Raw genomic sequence first — 24451 nt, 5'->3', positions numbered from 1 at the left:
GAGGACATACCACGACACATGGTACCTGCTGGAGGGTAATGCTTTACACACCAGAGACTCTCACCCCAACTGCACAGGTTCAAAATTGCTCACAGGGAGACCAAAGTCATGGATAAGCCAGAAAGCTGTGCTTCCCTTAGGGAGCTGTCAAAACAGGGGCTCTTGTGGGAATGAGAATTAACTCCTCTCCAATGGCCACAAGCTTCAGACCTATTGAAATATGAGGCTCTTTCAACTAACTGCCTGTGTCTTAGAATGGGGTAAGAAAAACAAAGTGATTCCAGCTACTGAGCAGCGGGGAAAGCTGGGTTCGAGAGGTGAGAGGTGAAGAGAGGTCTGGTCCCAGGAAGATGGAGCAGAGAGAAGCTGCCCCTTCTAGACTTAACCCACTGAGGGAAGCACTCTTGTGCTTTCTGTTCCAAGACTGCCTCCTCCATGCCGAGGCGCAGGACCATCCTAGAAGCCTAGGGAAAGAAAGCCAGAGAGAGAGAAGTGGGGAGGGAGGGAAGAGAGATGAAGAAGGAGGGGGAAGCTCTGATAAGAGAAACCAACCAACCAACATCATAGGGTACACAGCTATGGGATTAATTTATCTAGCCCAAAATCATTCATTTGACCTTTGCTTTCCAGGAACTCAGAGATGAAGAGGCTCATTTCTCCTTGTCCTGTGCCCACATTAAATACCTGGGTTCTAGTTATCTTTCCCATCCTCAGGGACATACATATTTTATAGATACTTATTTATATGGGTAATCTCTCCAGCTATCTTCCGATACTCACTTTGATCAGAAAGTTTACTACCACCACTTAATCACTGAGACATCTCTCCTGCCTTCAATTATTGTGGACGGACACAGAAGGTAAGTGGTGTTGAATGTACAGGGAACAGAGTGGGCTGCAGCTCTGCCCCACCTCTTTCCATCCCTGGCCTGCCCCGGAGTTTACTGCGGGAGGCCCTGATACAGTCCTGGCCGTCCTCCAGCGTCTGGTGTGGCCTGGCATCCTCTATGAAGAGTGGCGCTGTCTCCAGACTTGTCTCATTCCTTTCTGTGTGTCCACGTGTGGGCTGAGTGGGGAGTTTTTCTAGTGTCGTTGATTGGTCCAAGGTTAGGTAACTCAGTTAGTAAAGAATCTGCCTGCAATACAGGAGACCCTGCTTCCATTCCTGGGTCAGGAGGATTCACTGGAGAAGGGACAGGCTACCCACTCCAGTATTCTGGCCTGGAGAATTCCATGGACACAGGAGCCTAGCAGGTTATAATTCATGGGATCTCAAACAGTCAAACGTGACTGAGCGACTTTCACTTTTTGGGTAGGGGGCCCAGGTGAAGGCTGGTTCCCTACCCCTGGATGCAGTGGGCTGGTGCCTCACTCACAGCCCTAAGCAGTTACACAGGATGCTATACAGACAGGAGCCAGGCTACAGGAGTAGAGTGCAAACTGGAGCCCAGAACAGTGTCGCCAACCAATACAGCATAGGTTCCCACAAGGTCCACTGGCCAAGTGACCTTCCTTGTCCTGCTCACAACTGTTCATTAAGCAATTACCTCACAGAGAAAACTGTGGAAATGCCCCTGCCTTTCACCATTGCCCACACATCCTTCTCCTTGCGGGGTTCAGAGCCTTTCCCTAGAGTCCCATCAGCTTCCCTGGGGAACATCCTCTCCAGATTTTAGGCTCGCTTTTCGAATCAGGCAGAGAAGGAAACTGACAGATTCTACAGCCGCCCTCACTTCTACACTGTTGTTGTTCAGTCGCTAAGTCGTATCTGACTCTTTGTGACCCCACAGACTGTAGCCTGTCAGGCTCCTCTGTCCATGGGATTTCCCAGGCAAGAACACTGGAGGGGGTTGCTATTTCCTTCTCCAGGGGATCTTCCTGACCCAGGGATTGAACGTATGTCCCATGCATTGGCAGGGGGATTCTTTATCGCTGAGCCACCAAGGAAGCCCTAGCTTCTACATTACCTAATGTATAATCTAGCTAGCTGCTGGGAAATTGCTGTATAGCACAGGGAGCTCAACCCAGTGCTGTGATGATCTAGAGGGGTGGGGAGTGGGTGAGAGGAAGGCTCAAGAGGGAGGGAAATATATGTATATTTACGGCTGATCCACATTGTTGTACTGCAGAAACCAACACAACATTGTAAAGCAATTATCCTCCAATTAAAAATTTAAAAATTACTTATTAAAAAAAGTATGTGGGCATTAAAGCAGTAGTAAAGCATTAAAGTGCATTAAAGCACTGATCCTCAGGCAGTGGGCAGCTCTTGGTTTAGAAGGGGGTGTTTTCCTATCTTTAAGAGACATGATTGTCCCTCTCAGTACAGGTGTAAGTGTTCACTTCTGCTGAGAGTTCCTCATCCATCACTTCTCACGGGACTTCAGGTAACTCAGGCCCCATCCTTCCATGAGCCGGATTTTCAGGGGCACTATGTAGCTGCTGGGAAGTGTCAACTCAGAGATGGGGCACAATCCTTCCCGCATCGTCCCGTGCTGCAGGCCCTGCAGGTGCTCAGCATGACATGAGACTCTTTAAGGACAGATCAATCATGGACTGTTTAGTATTCGTGAGTTAGCTCTTCTTTGGGCCAAAAGCTGGGACAACTTGACTCCAGGTGAGGGTTTATGAGCAGCTTACAGAATACTAAGTTGGCTACCACTGCTTGTTTCAACTACCCGGTCACAGTTTCAACTACCAGGGGTTCCCATCAGCATCTTAGAAACTGCAAGGACAAAAAATTTCAAAGACTGTCCCAAAAATGATGCCAGGACCTGCTCAGTTTTCTTTACTTTGGGCCGGGCGACCTGGCTTGATCCTTTTCTCATGGGCAGTGTGCAGGGGGTAAATTCTAAAGGCACTCGTTCCCTAGGGCCCGACAAGAAAGTGACTGCTAGGGAACTTCGGTCTCCTTCTTCTCTCTCTGGGGGCCTCCACTTTCTCTACTTGCTCTTATTCCCCAAATGTCTTGCCAGGGTCTCCTGAGCGCCGGGCTCTGGCAGTCACACTGCCTGTGTTAAAACGGGGTACTTTAACAGATCCCGGTTTCTATGGCTACTTTACCACCTGGCACGGGACGCCTGACATCAACTGCTGTGTGAATGCCTTAATCATGGATCTGTGAAAAGCCTAGAAGCCTCCTCTGCCAGAGGCAGAGATCCATGGATAGCCACGAAATGGCCAGGATGTCCTAGACAAGCTCCTGGCAGACAGGGATCTTGGCAGGGGGGTCGCTGAGCCAAGTGCCCACTGCAGCTGTAGCTGGGCTACCTTCGGCCCAGGCCACACGGACAGGACACTAAGATTGTCACCTTGGAGGAGCCGAAGTGTGATATAGTCATACAGTTCAAACACACGGACGACCACCCTACCTTAGCTTCCTTCATATTTCTCCCCTCCCTTGGCCTTGGCTAGAAGGCATACTCAAAAACTTGGGGAGAGCTAATACTCCCCTTAAATGCACATACTATTTTTTAACAAAGGTTATAAACTACCCGAGGTCTCATCTTTAAAATGAATACCGAAGACATGGGGGAGGTTCTAAGGAGATGGGTCTTCCTACCTGTGCTTATTGGACTATCCTATATTTAACCTTCTGCCATTTCTCTATGAATGACCGTTGCCTGTTGACCTTCGGGAAAAGGGAAACTGTTGACTTTTCCCAACAGTTCTGTCTGTCACTTGCTTTCGTTCTATTCTTTTTTCCTGGGCTGAGGTCTGATTGGACAAGTGAGTTTAATTAGAAACTTCGAGAAGCAGTGTTCATAGCGGAAATGCTGCCCCCTGGGCTACAGGGATTACTCGATCTCAAGAGGATGCTTAATGACTATGACGTCATTTGCTGCTTTTTACCAGAAAGAAAGAAAAAGCTTGACAGTGGATTTTTCATGTCTGGGACGAAACCAGAATCTGACCTCAAAGATAAAACCAGTCCCCAAACCTGGCACCATCTGAGAACTGCAGCTTCTCATTCTCATCACCTACTGTAGCTCCCATCACGACAACAAAAATAAGTGTGCATTTTAAAAAGCACAACTTTATTACTGAAGGGGAACAAACTGAATGGCATGCGCTGACAAAATGCCACATTATTTGCTAATCCTAATATGTTATTCTTCTTTAAGATTTGCTTTTCTCAGCACCAATTCAATTATAGATGCTACAAATCCTTCTGACATTTAATTCCCTCTTGTCAGAGAGTAGTAAATGTACACAGTACATGCACAGCTTTCCCATTAAGATGTTAATACATATTGGAGCACACCGGCCTCCATGCAGCATAACCTTTCTTTTCTGTCTTCTGAGAGAGTGGAAGGGAAGGAATAAATGTAAGGCAAGAAAATCATGAAGGTTCTCAAACAGCATCCCAGGCATCTAAGACTATCCCTCAGCTGCATCTCATTCTAGCAATGTAGCTCCAGCTATGCTAACATTTCAAAAGAAGTATGTTAAGCTACTTAAAGAAAAACTGCAGTCATCATCATCACCATCATCCTGCCGCCCAGAGCTCCGTAGGCATTCACTGACATCAGAAGCACTGCTCACGGGCTCTGGTTGTATAATGATCAGGACCGTGCTCTTAGGCAGTTACTATTTTTTCCTCCAGAAAGAGGCCCGAACAGCAGATGCCAGAAGAGGTAGGAGCTCACCTTCTGTGTGGCCTGCTGGAAAGTGCACTGGACTTGCCCACAGCCTTCTAGACCAGGCTAGAAGCTGGGCTTTGCTGCTTTTCTGTGTGACTTCAGGCAGGTCAGTGAGCCACTCTCAGCCACTGAGCAGAGACATACAATTCAGAGGACTGTTTTGAGGAGCCAGTGTGTTGCTGAATATGAAGGGGCCTCTCTGGGCTGGGGCTTGGCATGTCACAGCCACTCAACAGGTGTCTGTCAAATTGAAATCCACTGTCATAAAGCCCAAGGCAGGCTTTATTCCAGTTCTAATCACTGATTCCAGGCAAATACTACAGCACTTTGGAGTAAGGGCTGTACTGCACACAGTGCTGTTCTCAGAGGCTAAGATGCCCCAGAGACATTAGCTGAGGTGAAATCACCAAGCCCCTTCTTTTCGTTTATGCAGAACGGCACACAGTGTGACTGGTGGTCCGGGGTGGTGGTCAAGGCTGTGGGCCTGCCGAAGGCCACCCCGTCCAAGTCCCAACTCAGGTGTACCATTTAAGCATCAGGATATTAAGCTCTTGTTGTCAGCTAAGCATGAGAACAAGATTTTTTTTTTTCCCCAAATGCTGATTTCTCTCCCTTCTCAAGTGACTTGATTTTGTTAATTTAACCAACAGTGGAAATGACTTGATGCAACAGGATGCAGATGCTCCCAAGGCATTAAGCATCACCAGAGAGACTACAAGGCACACTCCTGAGTCCTCTCTACTCATCTCATGATGAGGGCTTAGAAGTGTGCTCGCCCTTTCCATTTTAAGCAACAGGAAGGCACTGACGATGAGACTGGAGTTTCCCTTAAAGGAGCAGACATCTGATAAAGAGGGCAAACTTGTGAAGTATTTCCAAACATACATTTCCCACTCGAATCTCTCTCTAGAGAAAGATGCGTCAGTGGACCTCAGGCATTTGGGGGTGTGAGGATGGATTAATGAATATGGTGAAGTCACCCCAAAGCAGTGTCCAACCTGTAGAACTGGAATTCACATTTTGTGTTGGAGCCCGCCAACTTATCAATTTGGAAGGAAAAGTTCCTATTTGATGGTCTCCTTCCTCCCCATGGGGGACACAGTAGCATGTTGGATTATGGGAAGATCAGCAACATCACGAAATTCAAACTCACGTCATGGGCGAGCTGGCACGGACCCAGTATGATTTGCCAGTCTACTGCCTTATATTAAATGGGATTTTGAAATAAGGGAATCTACATGTTTTAATCCTCTGCAACCCAACACCTTCCCATGGCATTTAGGACCGGCTCAGGGGGCAATCCATCCCACAATTTAGGAGATCAATGGGATAATGGTACTGAAAGCAACTTAGCAGTTTAAGGTCGACACTGGATGGGAAAGAGCTTGATTCAATGCTGGAAGACATCTTTCCTGGTTGTCAGCAATATGCCTGATGGGCTCTGGAGAAACCAACTTCCCCTGCCTCTTTCTTTCCAAGCACAGACTGAATCAAAAAGGGCCCAAGAGGAAAGGATTCTCAAGATCCCAGAACAAAGGGAAGTGTGGATTTCACAGGGGAAGGATAGTCACTTTTTAAACCAAAGTCTCTGTATCCTAAAAAGGCAGGAAATTCTATGTTTAAATTCTGATTCTGTCTCTTGAGTAAATCATTTAATCTCAGGAGCCCCAGCGTCTTCATTTGTAAACAGCCCTTCCTCAATGATCTCACAGGATTTTCGGGACGAGCCTCCCACACTGGCTCACGCTTGTCTCTTGGTCTTCCTGTCCCACTGGCCTCCCCTGGTGCGCACTGGTGCCCTCCACCTCTTCCCAGGAAAGTTATTTGCTTTCATTTTACCCAGCTGTATTTTTCTGACATTTCACTGTGCTTTGAGCCTGTCTCCTGGACAAGAGCGTAACTGTGTAAGGGCAGGGTCCTGGCGTGTGAAATCTGGGGCAGCTCCAGCCCCTGGTTGGTTTTGTTCACTGCTGCATCCCTGGTGCCCAGAGCAGGGCCTAGCACATAGGAGCTCAAACAACTGCTGAACGGATGCAGATCACTGGGACTACGTGTGTGCATGAGCTAAGTGCTCAAGCACTATACAAATACAAGCTAAAGAAAACCTCACTTGAAATTTAGGGGCCATATCTTAAATTTGTCTACATAGTCCAGCTGGGTTTTGATGTTTTTATCATCATTATTATTACTAGTCTAACAACAACAACAAAAAATGCAATTGCCTGTTTGCAAATCTAGGCCATACTTTATGTGGGAGCCAGTAAGGAAAGAGTCCCCCCAAATACTAGGTCTACTGACAGTTCCTTACACATATTTTAAGCAAGTTAAGTCAGACTTTGAGGACACCCACCAGACAGATGGCTGTATATTCCACCCCAGAACTGACAATCTGGATCTGAAGGCCTTTCAGGGCTTCCATTAAAGGAAGTGTTAGTTGCTCAGTTGTGTCCAACTCCTTGCGACCCCAAGGACTGTAGCCTGCCAGGCTCTTCTGTCCATGGAGTTCTCCGGGCAAGAATACTGGAGTGGGTTGCCATTTCCTTCTCCAGGGAATCTTCCCGACCCAGGGATCAAACCCAGGTTTCCTGCACTGCAGGTGGATTCTTTCCGTCTGAGTCACCAGGGAAGCTCCATTAACTAAACCATGACCATAGTTTAAGCCTGTGTTTTCTCTGTAATCCATTTAAGGGACTAGAGCTAGCTCACCTAGATCCTTCCTTAACAACTAACATGAATTATCAGGGCCACTTAGAATTTGCCTTCCATCCACACTTTCCTATGGATTGTGAGGGAGAAGTTTTTTCTTCCAGATCACTTTCTTGTATTAGGGCCGGAACTGAAAACATGTCTTTGGGAAGAATGAGAGCTCTGAAAGTTCTTGTTGGTGCCTTTGCTTCAAAAGCAGAAGCCTGATGGATTGCTCTGATTGTGCTGGAGGGCTATTCTCTGGCACGCTGTATATTTACCACCGTACTCCACTAAACAGTCCCCAAAGGCCCTTCCATTGCTGAAGGGAGCAAGGCAGTTGGAGACATTTTTTAAAAAGTTTTAAAATAAAATAGAAGGATAAATAGGCTTGAAGCCATTCTATTCCACATGGGTGGCAATAACCACCAGCTGTCACAGGGAAACAGCAGATGTAATTGATAAAACAATTTAAAACTCTTGTGGATCCATCATCAATAAAGTTAACACCCAAAAAGTCAATGAAAGGGTTCAAAGTAGAACTGGAGAAGCTCCCCAGGCCCACCAATAATTAAATCACTGAACTACACACAAGCATAATTTTTTAATGCAGATTAAAGAGGAGGATCAGCTGGGCAACGTGCTTTGCTGGGTGAGGCTGGGGCACCATATGGTGCTTATGAAACTGTCATTAGCCGAGGTGGCAGTGGTGAATGGGGGAGGAGGGGGGCAGGGGCGAGCAGAACACAGACCAGCGTTATTCTGAAGGAAAAAGCAGGATGTACCATTTATCCATAGCAAGAAAAGAATGAAATTTCTACCCAGATGGAGTAGGGAATGGATGGTAATATTATTCATTACCACAGTTTAGCATTAAATGTGCAACACCTCCTCTAATTTATTGATGGACTGTTTAAGACGGGTGTTAACCTGTTTGTCTTGTCTTATAATTGAATTCAGTCTCCAGGCTACAGAAATTTGAGAAGTTCATCCTTTCTCAATCAATATGCTCCCCTTCAGTGACCCATTTCAAGACAGCTTCATAAAAAATAATGTATTTTGTTTTAATAAATTTAAACACTATGACAGCTGCTCAATTTTTATTGGGTGGTTTTTTTTTTTTTTTCAGACGTCTCTTTGCTGCCGAGTGAAGCCATGCTCACAATCAATAGTAATTGATTAATCAGCATCCCCTTTGAACAAAGGTGCTAATCAGTTTTTGATTAGTTCATCAAACCAGATGCAAAGGCAGCCCAGCCCCTGCCTGATGGATCATCAGGGTTCTACTTGACTTATGGCTTCCGTGCAATGTGTGACTGCAGTGTTCCTGGATAGGGAGGGGGGAACAACGTAATTATTAATTTAACCGAATTATTATGAACACAAACAGTTGTTGGTTTATTGCTCCCGACTCAGGGGTGATTGATAGAGCTGCGGCAAGGCTGCATCTGACTTGGTGCAGAGCTGAGAGACCCAGAGTAGTCTTTAATTGATGATGCTGGAGGAAGGGGTAATGGCTGCTTTAGTCCCATTTTCCTAAGGAGGAGAAAAATGACTTCTGCGTATCTGAGTGATCCTTGTCTGGCTGATATGCCAAGAGGGATCAGGGCCAAGGAGAACTCAGTCCCTTCTTAGGATCCTTGAGACGATCCAATTGCCACTGTGTCACAGGGCTGTTTTATTTAGGGTCAGGATCAGAAATGAGTGGACTACTTACACTCAGCATGATATTCTAAGTAGGGAGAGGACTCATCTACTCTCACTTCAAAAAAAAAAAAGATCAGGCTAACGTTTTTGCAACTTCTCTAAATCCATCACAAATGGGAGGCAAAAATAAAACACTGCTTTGATGGCCAGCTATCTTTCTAATCTTCTATTTATTTATCTATCTAAATTCCTTGGGATTTGGAATTTATTTATTCACCCAACAAGCATCAGTTGAGAGCTTACATAGTCTACACCCTGACAACAGGTGTACAGCAGTGAACGAAACTGATATGGCCTCCTAGACCTTCCACTCTGTGGGAAAATCCAACAGTTCAAGTTCAAACTGGGACACGCTACATAGCAGAAAAATAAAGGCATCCTTGAGGCTTCACAGCACAGAGGAGGCAATATATCCATTGACTGTGAAAGACCGTGGTATTATCTCATTCTCTCACTGGATAAGTAAGACCTGTAGTTAAAGCCACACCTCAACAACCAACTATTCCAGGGAGCTGCAGTGAAATCTCTCCAAGAAGGGCAACATGGAACCCTTGTTTCCAAATGGCTAGAGTCAGCATCTACAGTCCTATGCCTTGGTTTCTCCTAATGAGGAAGGGCCCTTCCTTACAGACTTATTAAGAAGCAACTGATCAAAATGTTTCAGAAGCTGTAGCTGGTTGGCAGTGAAGTACCAGGACATCATGGGAGATCATATAATTGTTTAGCTCTGACCATTTTAAATCTCCTTCCCCTCCTTTTTAGGATATGCTTCTTCTTCTGGATTAGTAACACCTAAATCCTAGAATCAAGCATGAAACCTACTTTTGCAAGAGCTCAGTGTGCTGTGAAAAAGGTCTGAGGTGGATAATTAGTTTACATCATGGTGTGTGACAAAACAATTACCCCCCTCCCTTCCTCTCTTCCCCTCCCTGCCCCCTCCTAAGATTAACTATGACCTGGCTTTTCTAGTATATTCCACAGAAGGGGATGATCAATATGAGCTTTTTTTTTTTTTTAAATAAAGATCTTGTCTCATAATCCAACATCCTTAAAAAGCTTTGAAATGCAACAAATTTTCATGAACCATTATATACTTAGAACATAAAAACTATTTTAAGCCACTGAACACAGTGGCTTTAGCGCAATCCCAAAGATGATTTGACCTCTACTGCTTTACAGAGTCAGCCCCAATCTGAAATATACATGCAATATACAATCAGAGAAATACACAGGGAAGAGAGGTGGGTGGGGAGGAAGAAAGTGTTAATAAAAATCTGTTCTTTCTTTAGTCTCAAAACCCACAGTTTTGAATTAACTGCTCAGTGATCCAAATGGCCATGTTGTGGAAATGGACGGAGGGCCCACAGGTTGGACACTGCAGAGCCTTTTACCTAATAACTAGCCCTTACCTGAGAGGTCCTCACTGTCCAGTTCTTCTGCGGAATTGGGCAACTGAGTAAGGCCTTACAAGTAAAAACAAATCGTTTTTCTTTTCATTCCTCAAGGGACATAAACAAAACACTTAAAAACTGAGGATGAATTTCTTAAAAAATTAAAAAAAAAAAAAAACATGAGCCAAATCTCTTGCCATCTCTCTCTCTTTTGGAGAGCTTAAATGTATTAATCCATAAGTACATTTCTCCAATCATTTCATTTTGTTATGGATACGCAATCGAGGCAGAAAGATTCCTCAGTCTCCACTTTCAAAGCACATGAAACATGAAGGTGAATGTTTCAAATCACTCATTCATAACAGCATGCAGAAAGAAAAAAAATAAAGCCTGATTGTTCGCTGTCGATGCTCTGATAGAGCTCTTAAATACAAATATATTTAGATGTTACATACTGATGTATGTAAGTTTTAGTTCACATTTTACTATAAATTGAAATTCCTGGCCAAGACTGACAAACACAGTTCATTATCAGTTGATGATGATCTTGGATCATTTATTTCAAAATGGTGCGGCATCTGCTAACTGCAGATTGCAGGTTATGCTTTCATCAGAAAATCTGATTTGCAAAATATTTTTCAAAAAGAGATTTAAAAAACCAGTGGTATTCCTGGAACAAAAAAAAAGTAACCCTCAAAGCTGAAAAAGCAGTTAGGTCAGGAGATAATCAACTGGAGCCTGAAATGCCTGTATCTGAGTTAGCACCAATGCTGGCCAGCTAGGACAGCTCTCAGCTAGCTGTGTTTGGAAGGGAAAGAGGTGAAGGTAGAAACAGATAAACCACGGGGGGCTTAGCGAGTAGACGGCCTCCCTTTCCTCTTGCTGTATTTGCCGGCTACTCCCTTTAATGAAGTTAAAAGCACCACAAAATATTAGGCAATCAAGGGGGCCTTTACTTGTTTCTCCCTGTTTAGCTCAAAGTCATGTCTGGTTTGAGCAGACCTGCTCCAGGTCCCCTTGTCTGCACAATAATTGGCTAATATTTCTCCAATGAGATTTGTCACTTTTGAAGATACCTGTGGACCTGTTAAACTGGAATGAGGGGCGTGCTTTTTTTTTTTTTCCCCCATCTTTCTCTTTTCTTATGGTCAAGCACAAAATACACTCAGTAAGTATTTGCTGAATTAATGATTTGGGAGTAATGCTCAGTGAACTGCCAGCAAGAGCATAATAGCAACTAAAACAAATGCTCTAGAAATAAGCAATGTCAAACTGATCACATGATTCAAAAGGTCCCAAATCAACAGAAACACTTATGTAGAAATGGACAGTAAAAGCTTGGATTTTGTAAGTTGTTTTATAAAGAAACCAAATGAATATTGATAGCTCAGTCATGTCTGACTCCTTGCGACCCCATGGACTATATAGTCCATGCAATTCTCCAGGCCAGAATACTGGAGTGGGTTGCTGTAGATCCAGGGGATCTTCCCAATCCAGGGATCGAACCAGGGTCTACTGCATGCAGGCAGATTCTTTTACCAGCTGAGCCACAAGGGAAGCCCAAGAATACTGGAGTGGGTAGCCTATCCCTTCTCCAGCAGATCTTCCAGACCCAGGAATCAAACCAGGGTCTACTGCATGCAGGCGGATTCTTTACCAACTGAGCTATCAGGGAAGCCCCTTTATAAAGAAGCCAAATGAAAATTGATAGTTAGGTTGGTGCTGTGAAAGAGTCACATGAGCTCCTGAAGAATTTCTATCATGACCCTTGGGTGCCAATATTCAAGGACATGTGCCAATTAAACATGGGAGGATTCAAAATTCATGGATGTTCCCAAACTATGCATTTAGGCAACCATGGGAAAGCAATGAGTAATGCAATAAATTACAGAGGCAACTGAGTAGGGATGTTATGCACTGGTTCTGAAATCTGATTGGTTGAAAGTGTTCCCATTTCTAATTGGCTTTATTCATTGTATAAAGACGGATGAACACAATTATTTGAATAATTGTTATAAATGGGCAACATAAAGAACTTCTTTGTAGTTAATTATGAATTTGCAGTTCTCAGGAGGCTAATCCCTCACTTTTACGTGGCCCAATGAATATCAAAGCATTCTACATACGTGCCTGGCACCCACTGAACCATATTAAACGAGGATGTTTCAAGTAGGCAGCTCCACTGCTGAAGGCTTGTTTCCCTGGGGAGGGCATTAGAAAGCTAATTTTACAAAATAAAGACAAATATGTTTATGAAATATCATTGATATGCAAAGTTTCCCATTAAAAAGTGACAGACAGTTTATACACACCTCATTAAAGATGAAACTGTCATTTTTAATGGCATAAACTTTAAAATATACCAAATCATCTGGAATCTACTGCTCATATTACATCTGAAAGTGGGAAGCCATTTAGGTTACTGGTGTTAAATTTATTTTTGCACGACTATTGCTCATTTTATGAAACTATAGTGCTCCTCCATAGCTGGCTAATTTCAGAATAAATATAATTAGGAAGAGTTTACTGAAGCACTGAGTGTACACGTAAAGACAAGCAAAATTTACCTCCTAAAATTGCTTTGGCTTAGGTAGTTTTCTTTCATGATAAAAATTATACAGCTCTCATTTTCTCAAAGAAAAAGACAAAGATGCATTTTATGAGGCAGAGAATAGTCTTCAAAAGGAAACTCCGCCATTTAACAATAAGTGGGAAATTACTTCTGAGTTTTGCTCTTATCACTTGTTGAAACCTTTCCTCGTCACTTCAATTAAAATGTATTCAACACATTTCTCTAAACTTCGTTAAACAAATGAAAGTTTACTTTTGGTCCACATGGAATTTTCTTTTGAGCAATTAATAAAATCCTGAGGTGCAAACATGATGATTTAATGCATGAGACTCATCTCTTCCACAGACAGGAATCTCACTTCTTTGTGATGCGATTATGGGCTGCCTATCCCATGCTTTTCTGCAGACAGTGCTTCTGCTATTGGGATAGCTACTCCTCCTTTCCAGCAGAAATCACTGGCTTCTAAAACTGGTATGAATGGCATGGCAATTTTAAACCAGGTTAAGGAAAACTTCAAAAATTAGAAACAGCAAGAAATCCTAGAGATATTTAAATAAATTCAAAGTCAAGTGAAATCTGAATGTTTGGGGTTGAGCTCATCAGGGTTTCCCCCTTTTTTTTTCCTGAAACTTCCAAAACAGAATGATCAAATAAAACCTCTAGGAAACAAACAACTTCCCACTGGCCCTAGTATTATTCCCATTATGAAAAAGTAGGCGATGGTCTCTCTCTTACCTAAGCAGCACACATCTGATCACTTGGCCATATTATGGAATCTGTTACTTCCATCACCAGCCATTAAGAGTTCAGACGCCCCCGGTTGTTTTATTCTAAAAGCTCAGTCAGTCATCCTGTTCTTCCTGCTTTGTCAGCTTTTCTGGAGAGTTTTCCCCTTCATCCCATTAGCAGAAATTTGGTTCACGCCGTTAAACAGTAGCATATTGTTTGCAAACTGCATAGCAAGGCTGAAACACAATCTTCAGGTCCTGCAGCCATTCGTAAATCGTTAGCTTGGTTCTTGAGTAGAACACACATGTCTGCAGAGTCCCTTGACTGAATGACAGCCTTCGAATGCCATTGTTGTGCACTCAAACAGAGAGATGTGCAGAGGGGTGCATACACAGGTGGCGGACATAGAGGTTGTAATAATGCGCACTGCTGGCTATTGCTCCTTAAAACGGGCTTCAGAATTTCCCCACAATTGAACAGAAAGATAAGAAATTTCATGTGATTTTAGACTTCCATCACGGCTTGCGCTACTTATAAAATAAGTCAGAGAAAGAGAGATTTGTGGGGCAGTTACCTAAGGGCAGTGGTCTAGGAGAAGAGCATGGATCTGGCACAGGGCAAACATTTTGGAACCAAAACTGAAAATGAAAAATTATGTCAGAGGGGTTCCCGGTGTGAGTCTCGCTACACTTGCAAACTGAATTAAAAAACTAGTTACCTCCTTTGGGGTTATAAATCATGAGACCATCAGCCTCTCATGTATTAAGAGGTGGAAAGCAAAAGGACAGGTAGCCTTGAAAAAACAAAAAAAAAACAGCAGGGGGGTAGAGAGAGAAAGAGAAAGACAGAGAGAGAACCCCACACCCAGAGGAAGCCAGCTGACCGCAGTGCAGCAAAAGCACAAGCGCTATTCCAGACCGTGGGCATGCTGTCACCCAGAGCCTCACACGAGGGAGGCGGGTGGGGGGGAGGGGCACACAGGGCGCACACAACAAGGCACTTAGGGAGCAGCGCCCACGGGAGACACACAGACAGAGACCATCACACACACCCGCACGGCAAGGGCCAGAGGAACGACGACACCGTCCGTGCTCACGTCACTCATGCATTTCTGCCATCAATTTCAGACCATACGGTACCAGGATTTGGCAGAGTGTTTTTTTTTTTTTTTTTTTGGCAATGCTCAACATGCACACATGACACAGGATTCTTCCTGTCCAGGCCTTAAGGATGAGCTCCAAAAACACAAATGCTCAAGATCCTTCTTCAAAGAAGATCCCTTCAGTCACCCTAGGCTAGGAATCCCATTCTTACACTCACATTTATCTTTACTATCAATTAGATCCTTAAAGCAACACTGTGGCCGATTGTTGTTTGGTTTCTTTTTGGAGAAAATCCATTTGCTTTTGAATCATGCCCATGCACTTCTAACCTTCCAATACATGCTTATTTCAATCAGATATTGGTAAGAACAAAAGGTCAACATACATCAACAACTGATATACTTCATACGTACTCTAGCAACACAAGCTTGAATAAAACATTTTAATGAGTCTTCAAAGGGAAAGTATTTTGTAAAAAAATTTTTTTTTTTTTAGAAAGGAGAAATATGGAAGGAAATCCACTATGAAAACTTTAGGACCAGTACAATGGTCACAACTGGCTGATCTAATATGTCTTGTCATTTAAGTTGCCAAGTTATCAAACCACATTTTTCTAGGCCCAGATCCCCAACACGAACACCTCAAGATAAGTCTCGAGTGAATCTTAGTCACATGGGCTTACCGATAAATCACTTCAATAAAACCAGCTCTATATCCTCATCTCCTTGGAAATCTGGTCCCTTGCTTTGTAACTTCATCACATTCTATTACCTTTTCTATCCTGGCAACTGACCTGGAAGACTTTTTTCCCCTCTGTCAAGTCAAATTCTAGATACTACTTTGGCTTTCATTTAAGCTTTCTGCTGTGGGCTGGAGAGTATGCTGTTTAAAAGTGGTAGGATCCCTTTGTGAGGATGCTATGAGGGTTTTAGATAAGTTGGGGCATGTATTTATAAATGCGTTTTATAGGAATCAACCTGGATTTTCACGTCTCTCCTCTTGCTGTTAAGGAATCATATATGTACATATATATAGATATATATACACACATATTCTTCTTATTTCCTTTTTTTCTCCCCGAATTTCTTGGCTCAAGGTATGCTTCTCATGCACTGCTGGTCAACAGCATACTGCCTGAGATATTGCTGGCTTGAACACTATCCCTGAACTAGTAAGAAAGTGCTTGCTTCTCACGGTACACAGGCATCTCTTGTTTCCTGTCACAGGAATGTGAGTTCTATTCCAAGTGTCTCTTTATTATACCCTCAAAAGAGATCACCTTCACTTTCTCTTTCTCCATAGAGAAATATATGATCATATGGAGAAAGAAAAAGTGAAGGTGATATTTTTTTGATCCTATTAGTATCCTAAAATCAGGACTGGCCTCAAAGTTAATTTCTCATTTTTCAGGTCAAGGGACATATTTTTTACCTTGATTATCCCACCCAACTCCAGGACCTAAAACTATTTGAGTCATATAAGTACACAAATTTTATTAAAGGGACCTAGAAAACAGAACTCTAGAGTCTTAGGAGATGAATGATCAATATTTCTTCAAAAGAACTCACAGACTTCAGGAATCTTATGGTTACATTTGACCCTGGAGTTAATTATTGAAAGCTCAGAACTTAAAACATCCTAAAAAGAATAGAATAAAATCTCTTGAACTACATTAAAATAGCCTTAAAGCTCTGAGAATAATCGATACAAGTCAGGAAGTGCTCAATTAATGATGAAACCTACAAATAACCAAGCTTAATGGAGTGCGATGCCTAAGATGTAGCAGGCACTATGGGGCATTACCTTGGAAAGTGGAAGTTTTATACCTAATTGATTTCTCATGATTGTTGGTGTTTCTGGCCCTTTAACTAATTTTATGAACTTTTGCCTATATGCCAATAACAGAAAAGGGTGGGGAGAGGTGGATTAGGGCCTGAAAGGGTATTACCCCATACCCACCTTTGTTCTGCTTTCTTAGAATTTCTAATCAGAAGGTCCAGGTATGGAGGTGGTCTGCCAAGTGCCGAGCCCTGACCTTCAAGGCCCGCTTACACAGGTTTTGCCGTGTAAGGTCTAACCGGTAAGGTCTAAATGTAGGTCTATTTAAGAAGGTCAGTCGTGCTTGGAAGAGCTGTTTCTCTAAAAGTTGAATGAACAACATAGGCTTGGCTGATCACTTTTTGTCATTTAAATGATGGATTTCAACTCTGCCACAGTATGCAAAGTGATTTAAGTAGGCCCTTTACCAAATAATTCCCTTGGATTCAGTTATTAAAATTCAGCCTACTTTTGACTAACATATCTTTCTCCAAAGCACAATATCAGCAGGGTGAGATTTGAGCTAAGTAATAAAGCAATATACAGATGAAACACGATTCTCATTTTTGAACAGGAGAGACATAGAAAAGTGAATAGACCGCTTCCAACCTAGGAAGTCAGAGGAGAAATTGGGGAAAGGATTCCCTGATACCTGCTCCTGAGCTTCACTTACTCGATTTTAATCCACTTTTGGCTGAAATCATAATGAGTTTGTTCTTTTAGTATTCTGTCTACAAGATACCTCCCCACAAATATCTTTTTCAAGTCTCAGTTAATGCTGTTGAAATGTATGTATGGTATCTTTCTTAGTCTGGAGATGTTTTCTGCCAAATGTATAAACTTATATGCACACATGGAGATTAAGCGCAAGTGGTCATGGAGGTAAATACAATTGGGAGTATAATTAAAGAACAAAGTTCTTCCTCATTCCTATGTCATGAATTGAAACAGGAATCTTTTGCCCTGATCTGTCCTACAAATGACTCCTCTTCAAGATGTACCTGGGACTCTCTAGCCTATAAATGAAGAAAGCAACTGGGCCTTTAATTCAGATGCTGTGATTTTAAGGCAAATATTAGTTCTTTTTCTGGAGTCCCTTATGTTTCAGGGTCTGGTGGCATTGTAGAAATAAGGGCTACATGCAGCTAAAACTTCCTCTAACCCAGCTAGCCAGCGTGGAGGTGGCCTCATCTCAGACTGCAACCATTGGCCGCTGAACTTTCAACAGAAATGACAAGACTCGACATCCTTTCAAGCCTCACAAATTAGAGTACATTTATGAGATCAGTCTACTCGGAACACAGTTTCCCTTGAAGACTACATTGCTCTTTTTCCCAGGCTTGCCTTGCCGCTCAGCAGTGCTGAGAAAGTAGATAAACAGTAATGTGGTACCAACCGTGAACTGCTGGTTCTGTCGTCGCCGTGGTGTCTACAGACGGGAACAGAGGATTGGAGGAAGGGAAGAAACAGGAGGAACGGCATGCAAAAAAAGGGAAAATGGAAAAAAATGGAACAGATAATATATGAGCAAGCTTTCAAAGAACATCGCGTGACAAGCAATAATAAATGAAAAGCCAAAAGCATTTGAAGTGAGTTGCACTGTTTTAAGACATGCCTTCAGCTCAAAGCTGCGAGCCAGTGAGGATAACAGTAAATTCTTTGGTTTTGGGGGCTTGCCAGGACACATCTATTTGCTAGTCAAGAGTCAGGAGAACATGCAAAGTGATGAGAAACACCAGTGCAAACTCAGTGACTGGTGGATGGCTCTGAACGTATCAAGGCTCAGGACTGCGACACAAATGCTCAGTTGAGAGGCTGGCCAAACAACAGATTCATACATTCAAACATTGCCTTTGTTTTAACCCAACCCACCCGGGCACTTGGGCTTTACAACTCCCAATCAGGCGTCACTGAGTCGATTCCATGTTTACGATCCTTTTACGACTCATAGGTAGATGCCTGCAGATGAATACAGGGGTTCAAGTTTTTCATCCAGTGTGTTATTTCAGCAGAGTTCAGCTGGAAAGTTCAGTTAACTTGGAGGCCATGGGGATGAACATGTTAGAGGTTTTCGGACTGGTCTTTATACACACACACACACATACACACACAGAGACACTCACCACTCACCCAGCCTTCACTCTGCAGATCTTACTGTGTTACACTCTTAAGAGCATAAGTCTGGTATGGAAACAACCAGGTCCACATAACTTGTGAAACGCCACTTCTCATCACGTGACATTCCCAAAGTGAAAGCATCCAGTCGTCCAGACCCATGATCCAGAACCACTTTCACTGCTGTGAGCTGCCAGGAGTCCTGCCTCCAGGGTGAATCAGGAGATGGCACGTGATGCTTTTTCACTGCCAGACGCACTTGCTGCGGGAGAGACCGTGGTCTGTCTCTTTCTTCTTCTATTTCTAATGCTGTTCAAGCTTTCTCCTTCAAAACCTTTCAGGCTTCCAAATCAGGCCTGCTGTATTGGCTCCTCTTCATGGAAAATTCCCCAAGGGGCTCCAGAAATTTCCTTTCTCATTTTGGCTACAGGGGAAGTGGGATAAATATCTAACAAAATGCATGGTGACATTCTTTTTCCAAAGTCATGTTAACACCACTCTTCTAGCCAACTTCATTCCACCGTCAACCCGTCTGCCCGGGTTTTAACGTTCAGTTCCACCTCTCAAGGGGTCTCCCTCCATGGTTCCCTTCTGGCCAGACCAGTGGTGACACCCACACACAGGCTGGTCATGTTGAGGGGAAGTGGGATTTGGGGTTAACACTGTTGAGTAGTTATCTGTACTTTTTTTTTTTTTTTAAATCATGCAGCTGGTAATTATTTTCATGAGTTTAAGAGACTCCAAAAGACTCTTTCGGACTTGACACAGGCAATGTTTAAATGCACCATAATGCCAAATATGACTTTGTTTTTGGTCCAAGGAGCCTGGTGCTTCTGATTTATAAATATGACACATGAATTCACACTGGTGTTCCCCTTCATTGGCATGCCCTCCTCAGAATCCTAAACCATCAAAAAATTAGAGCCCTTCTAAGGAGTCAGAATTAACTACAAGTCTGAGAGGCCATTGCAGCTTAATATAACTTATAGCTGAGTTTCTGAAGATCAGATGAAGGAAAGAAAAACATAAACCACATCAGAACGCAATACTTACTGACAAGTCTGTATGCATAAAATAGCAGTTAAAAAACAATCCTGAAAATTGTACAGTTGAAACATCTCTACATCAGATGCTCACGACACATCTCCTTACTTGAAACATCCAAATCAATGTTAGTTTGCGGTGCTTTTAAAGGAGGGGCAAAATCAAATGCACATTTGCATAGAAACTCTTAAATGCAAGTTTACACATTTTATGGCTAGACACTGGTTCTCTTCCAAAATTTTTTTTAAAAAAGCAATAAACATTTTGGTTCATTATTTTTGTAGCAGCATTCTAATATGCTTTATTTTCACCAGTTAAATCATTACTATAAAATGAAAGAAAGGGATTGGGGTAAAACCTAAGGGTCCTCAAAAATGACGTCTTAGCATTAACAGATGACTTGTAGGAAGACAAGTGACTGTCTTCCTACATCACAACATCATGTTGGCTTTATGACAAGATCAAATGAACAGAAGCTGGGTGTACACTACTCTGTGGGTACCAGAGGATAAACAAAAGAAGTTCACAGTGCCGCTTGCCTCCCTGGTCTGGGGATGCAAAATCCATCAATTGCACCCAACAGGGAAGAGAAAGGGAAGTTGAGAAGGAAAACACACAGTTCTAAAACAGTTAAAAGCAAGCACGTGTTCAAGTAAACAACACAGTTACTGCAGCTGGGAGTGGCAGAAACCACGGATCAGCAACGGAGCAGAGACCGCAGCAGACACACAGGCTGGCTACAAAGTTGAGACCGAGATGGAGGGTATACTGCGGGAGTTGCTGATTCCATTTCTCTAAGAGCATCTGGTGTGGTATCTGAACAGAGGCTATTTCAAGTAAAGAATGAAAAAAAAAAAAAAACCCTTTAGAAGTGACTTTGTGCTCTCCACAGGACAGCACTGTGACAGAATCTAATTCTCCTTCATAATTGCATTACGACTTCACGCAGAAACCACAGACACCCTGGCTCTGAAGTGAGTGTGGCTCTGTGCAGTAGGATTTATTAAGGTATTGTAATCAGAAGGCTGGAGAGATGTGCTAGCCCACCCCTGTGAATCAACTTGTGGGGTCACTATATTGTTTTACAACATTCTAAGCATACAGGCAAGACGCAAACAGTAACTTTCCAGTAGAAGATAACATAGGCTGTAATTAACTTGAAAAATGAGAGTGCCTAATTGCCCTAACAGAGGCTTTCTTCAAACTTCATTCTGTGGCTGTCTTTAAAAAATAATCTTTGCACTAAGCCTAGGAGAAAAATAGGTCACAGAAAGTTGAGGTGGACTTAATGGGGGTACAGGGCTATGAAATTAAAAAGGCCTTGTTGAGCTATTGTCTCTATTTTAATTTTAATTACAATGAGGGAGAAATTTATCGTACATTTATTTTATATGGTCAAGAAAAGACAATCCCACGTTCTTGCAAAGCCAGTAAGTGTGTATGGTCTTAATAGTCACTCCCTAGCTGTTTTATGAGTATAATTAAACAAGGTAACCAAGGGCAGGGCCTGGACTGCTGTTTGAAAGATGAACATTTCACTAAATATCGACTTTCAGTCTCCCAGCCATACAAACAGTTTATGGAACTCTACCTTGAATAAATTAAACATCACCTATATTTCACGTGACAGTATATTTTCAAAATCAAAAGGCTCGGACGATATGTCAGATTAGAGACTCTAGCTGTTTAACCAAGAAGCAAAAAAAAAAAAAAAAAAATCCCCAAAACAAAACCCACCAAAAAATGTGTGTGAGGCAGCTGGACACTATTTAGTTGAAACAGTCATGTGTAAGCTCCACTGTGGCACATTCTAATCCTTTCATATGGATTCTCTCCAACTTAGAATTGTTCATTGAGTGTGACAGACTGGGGGTTTAAAACTAATCCATAAATTAGTCTGTGGTCTCAAACACAACGGGTGCCATAAATGAAAATGAAAATCCAAGAACAAAATTAAATTTACAACCTTAAATACTTTTTCTTCTCCAATTGCTCTGTGGTGCTCCTGCTTTACAATACCCAGATTCACTGCAAGGCTGACTTTTTGGGGGGTGCAGGGAGGGGTGGGTGTAGGGTATGCATTAAAAAATGCACAGGGTAATAACCCAGAGAACCCAATCTGCTCGAAAGCAGAGCTTAATTGTAAAGAATTTAAATTCTGCCATTTTGATTGTCATAAGGTTAGATGAAAGCATGCTAAGCAGTCAGACATATTTTAAAACACTTTCCCTTGGTTTATTTTCTTAACTAAAGTCAATAAGGAGCCAATGGGTTTTCTTAATTGAATTCCCCTTCGGTTTGTGTTATGGAACTGCTTTAAATCTAGATGCCGGGGCAGGCGAGGAATTCCCCTGACAATTTTATTCTCACAGTTGTGCCGCACTAGCCAATATATATTATACTTTTTTTTCCCCTTTTCTTTCTTTTTGACATACTTGAAATCTATTGAAAGCAAACATATATGCTGAAAAATTAAACTTTGAAATTTATTTTCTACCCATTTCCCAGTTAATTTTCTTCCCATCTATGTTAAGTTTTAATTAAACTCCCATTTCTCAGGGATGGGCGAAGCAGATAGGAATGAAGCTAACAGTCCCGAGTATGAGACTCATGAGAAGCTCCCTTCCATCTTCACGTCGCCTCTCCTCTGAGGGGAGAGACTGACCCGTGAGAAGCTCCCTTCCGTCTTCTCGTCGCCTCTCCTCTGAGGGGAGAGACTGTGCACCAAGGATCTGAAAGAAGGGGACTAGGTTTGGTTTTTCCTTTGGTTAATTTCAAGTTTTGTGAAAACCTTCTTCAGAATTGTTCACACGTGCTGCTATGCCCCTGAGATCTTTGCATTGGCAAACCAGATGTTCTGAAAACAATAGGAATCTGTACCGTGGTTTCACTTAACAAGGAGAACAATTCCTCTCCCACGGTGTATGTCAGTGCTGGGTGGGAGGAGTGGCAGACAGGGGTGAGGCACGGTGACAGGAGAAGAGAGGGACATAGGAGGCTGAGGGTGGACAGTGGGGAGCAGCTCCAGAAGTAGCAGCTGATACTCCTCTCCGGGTAGATACTCCCAGGGCTGGGTCCTTCCTGCCAAGTCCTACATTTCCCAACAGTGAGATAACTCCAACTTTCTAATTCTAAGTAACCTGTATTTAAAGTGAGATGATTTTTTTTTTGCACTGTTGTGCATCAGTCTGCAGTATGAAAACATGTCACCTCCTTCTCTCTTGGATTCTTTTTCAACAAGGAACATAAGAGTATGGATGATGACAGGAATGATGATTAGAAGCATTAGAAAAATTCTCACTTCCTATCCCTCATCCCCTTTTAAAAAAAAAAAATACAGAATCTGGTGCCCTTCACCACTAATTTCTTCCATTCTCTCGTAAGTCAATATGGGTCAAAACCAGTTGGCTATTGATGGTATCTGTAATAAGCTTATCAGCAGCAGTAATATAAAAATGGGCACACTTGAGACAGTATGGAAAAACAATGGTCAATGCACTTAGGGGGCAAAAACCTAAAAAGGGAGCTCATTGCAACAAAGATGGCTCCTGAGTGTCGGCTAGTGCCCTAGTAATAGTCTTGTCACCAGACATACTGGCACATATATCAATAACATTTGATAAGTATTCAGTAAATGATGAATGAAAAAGTCTTAATGGAGTAGATACAAACTCAAGAAAAAAGGCAATTTAGTAAACATTCTAGGATGAGAGATGAGTATCTCCTAGCAACAATGGTTTAGTATATACCCAGGATATAAACACACACGAGACATGCACACACGCTGAAGATAGATGCTTGACGTAAAGTTAGGTCTTCATGCTTAATTTCCAAAATGCCATCCTTTCGTATCCACTTTCTATCCATTCCCTGATGGCACAGACCGAATTCTACTTCTGTGATGATCTCGTCAATCTTCTGCATCAGCCCTAAGCGCACAGTATCTCTTGCTATTGAGTTCCAGTGGGTATAATCTATTCCCTCAGCTATATATATTTCAAGGGGTTCCAGGAATTTACTGTCTCCATGGGTGTTAGCACACCGCTATACATATTATGGGTCCTTGATATTTGGTGACTGAATGCCTTATGAGCATTACCCTTGACATCACGCAAATGTCAACAGCAGAGTGTAGGGAATCATGAAGGTAGGATTCTGGAGAACACACAGCTCAATGTGGAGCAAAGCTCTGTAGTCAGTCTTAAGACAGGTGTACTTCTTTCCTTTGCATTTAGGAAGCTAAAAACATGTGCCAGGGTGTTGAGTTTCCCCAGTTTGGCATCTTCTACAAATATCCCCGAAGGATAAAGGCTGCTCTCACCTCCTTTATTTATGTGATCTGACCCACAATACACACAGAAAAGCTTACGAACAGGAGACTATGAAAGCCAAAATAATAGTGCGAGCCTGGGGGACATACTTTCTCCAAGGTATACTGAATACTGGGTGCTCAGATGCCAATAAGAAAATCCGTGCTGTTTTCTTTTCCAAGAAATACAAAATATTTAATTGGATATGTACTTTCAAAAAGAGAAAAACTCATTTAGAAATGACCTACTTCATTCTTATGAAGGATTTTTAAATGTGTTTCAGATTTTGGCCCTATAGCTATTCATTTCTTATTCTAAGGTGATTTTAATTTTT

At 42.6% G+C, this 24451-nt stretch overlaps 1 protein-coding gene across 4 annotated transcripts in view; it reads right to left on the bottom strand.

Annotated features, from left to right (window-relative positions):
* Positions 1-24451, bottom strand: part of CADM1 (cell adhesion molecule 1) — a 353444-nt gene that overhangs the window by 7116 nt on the left and 321877 nt on the right. The window contains exons 9-10 of one of the 4 annotated variants that reach the window (XM_070384170.1): positions 18045-18077; positions 10445-10498 (exon numbers count right to left, since the gene is read on the bottom strand). The exons of 2 other annotated variants lie outside the window; for them this stretch is intronic. In XM_070384170.1, the coding sequence (XP_070240271.1) occupies positions 10445-10498; positions 18045-18077 (87 nt within the window). The remainder of the gene's footprint in view (positions 1-10444; positions 10499-18044; positions 18078-24451) is intronic. One more of the 4 variants, XM_070384171.1, reaches the window with a different exon arrangement.

Source organism: Bos mutus, chromosome 15, assembly GCF_027580195.1.
Source record: "Bos mutus isolate GX-2022 chromosome 15, NWIPB_WYAK_1.1, whole genome shotgun sequence".
NCBI classification, from domain to species: domain Eukaryota; kingdom Metazoa; phylum Chordata; class Mammalia; order Artiodactyla; family Bovidae; genus Bos; species Bos mutus.
This window is presented reverse-complemented; position numbering and strand designations above follow the sequence as displayed.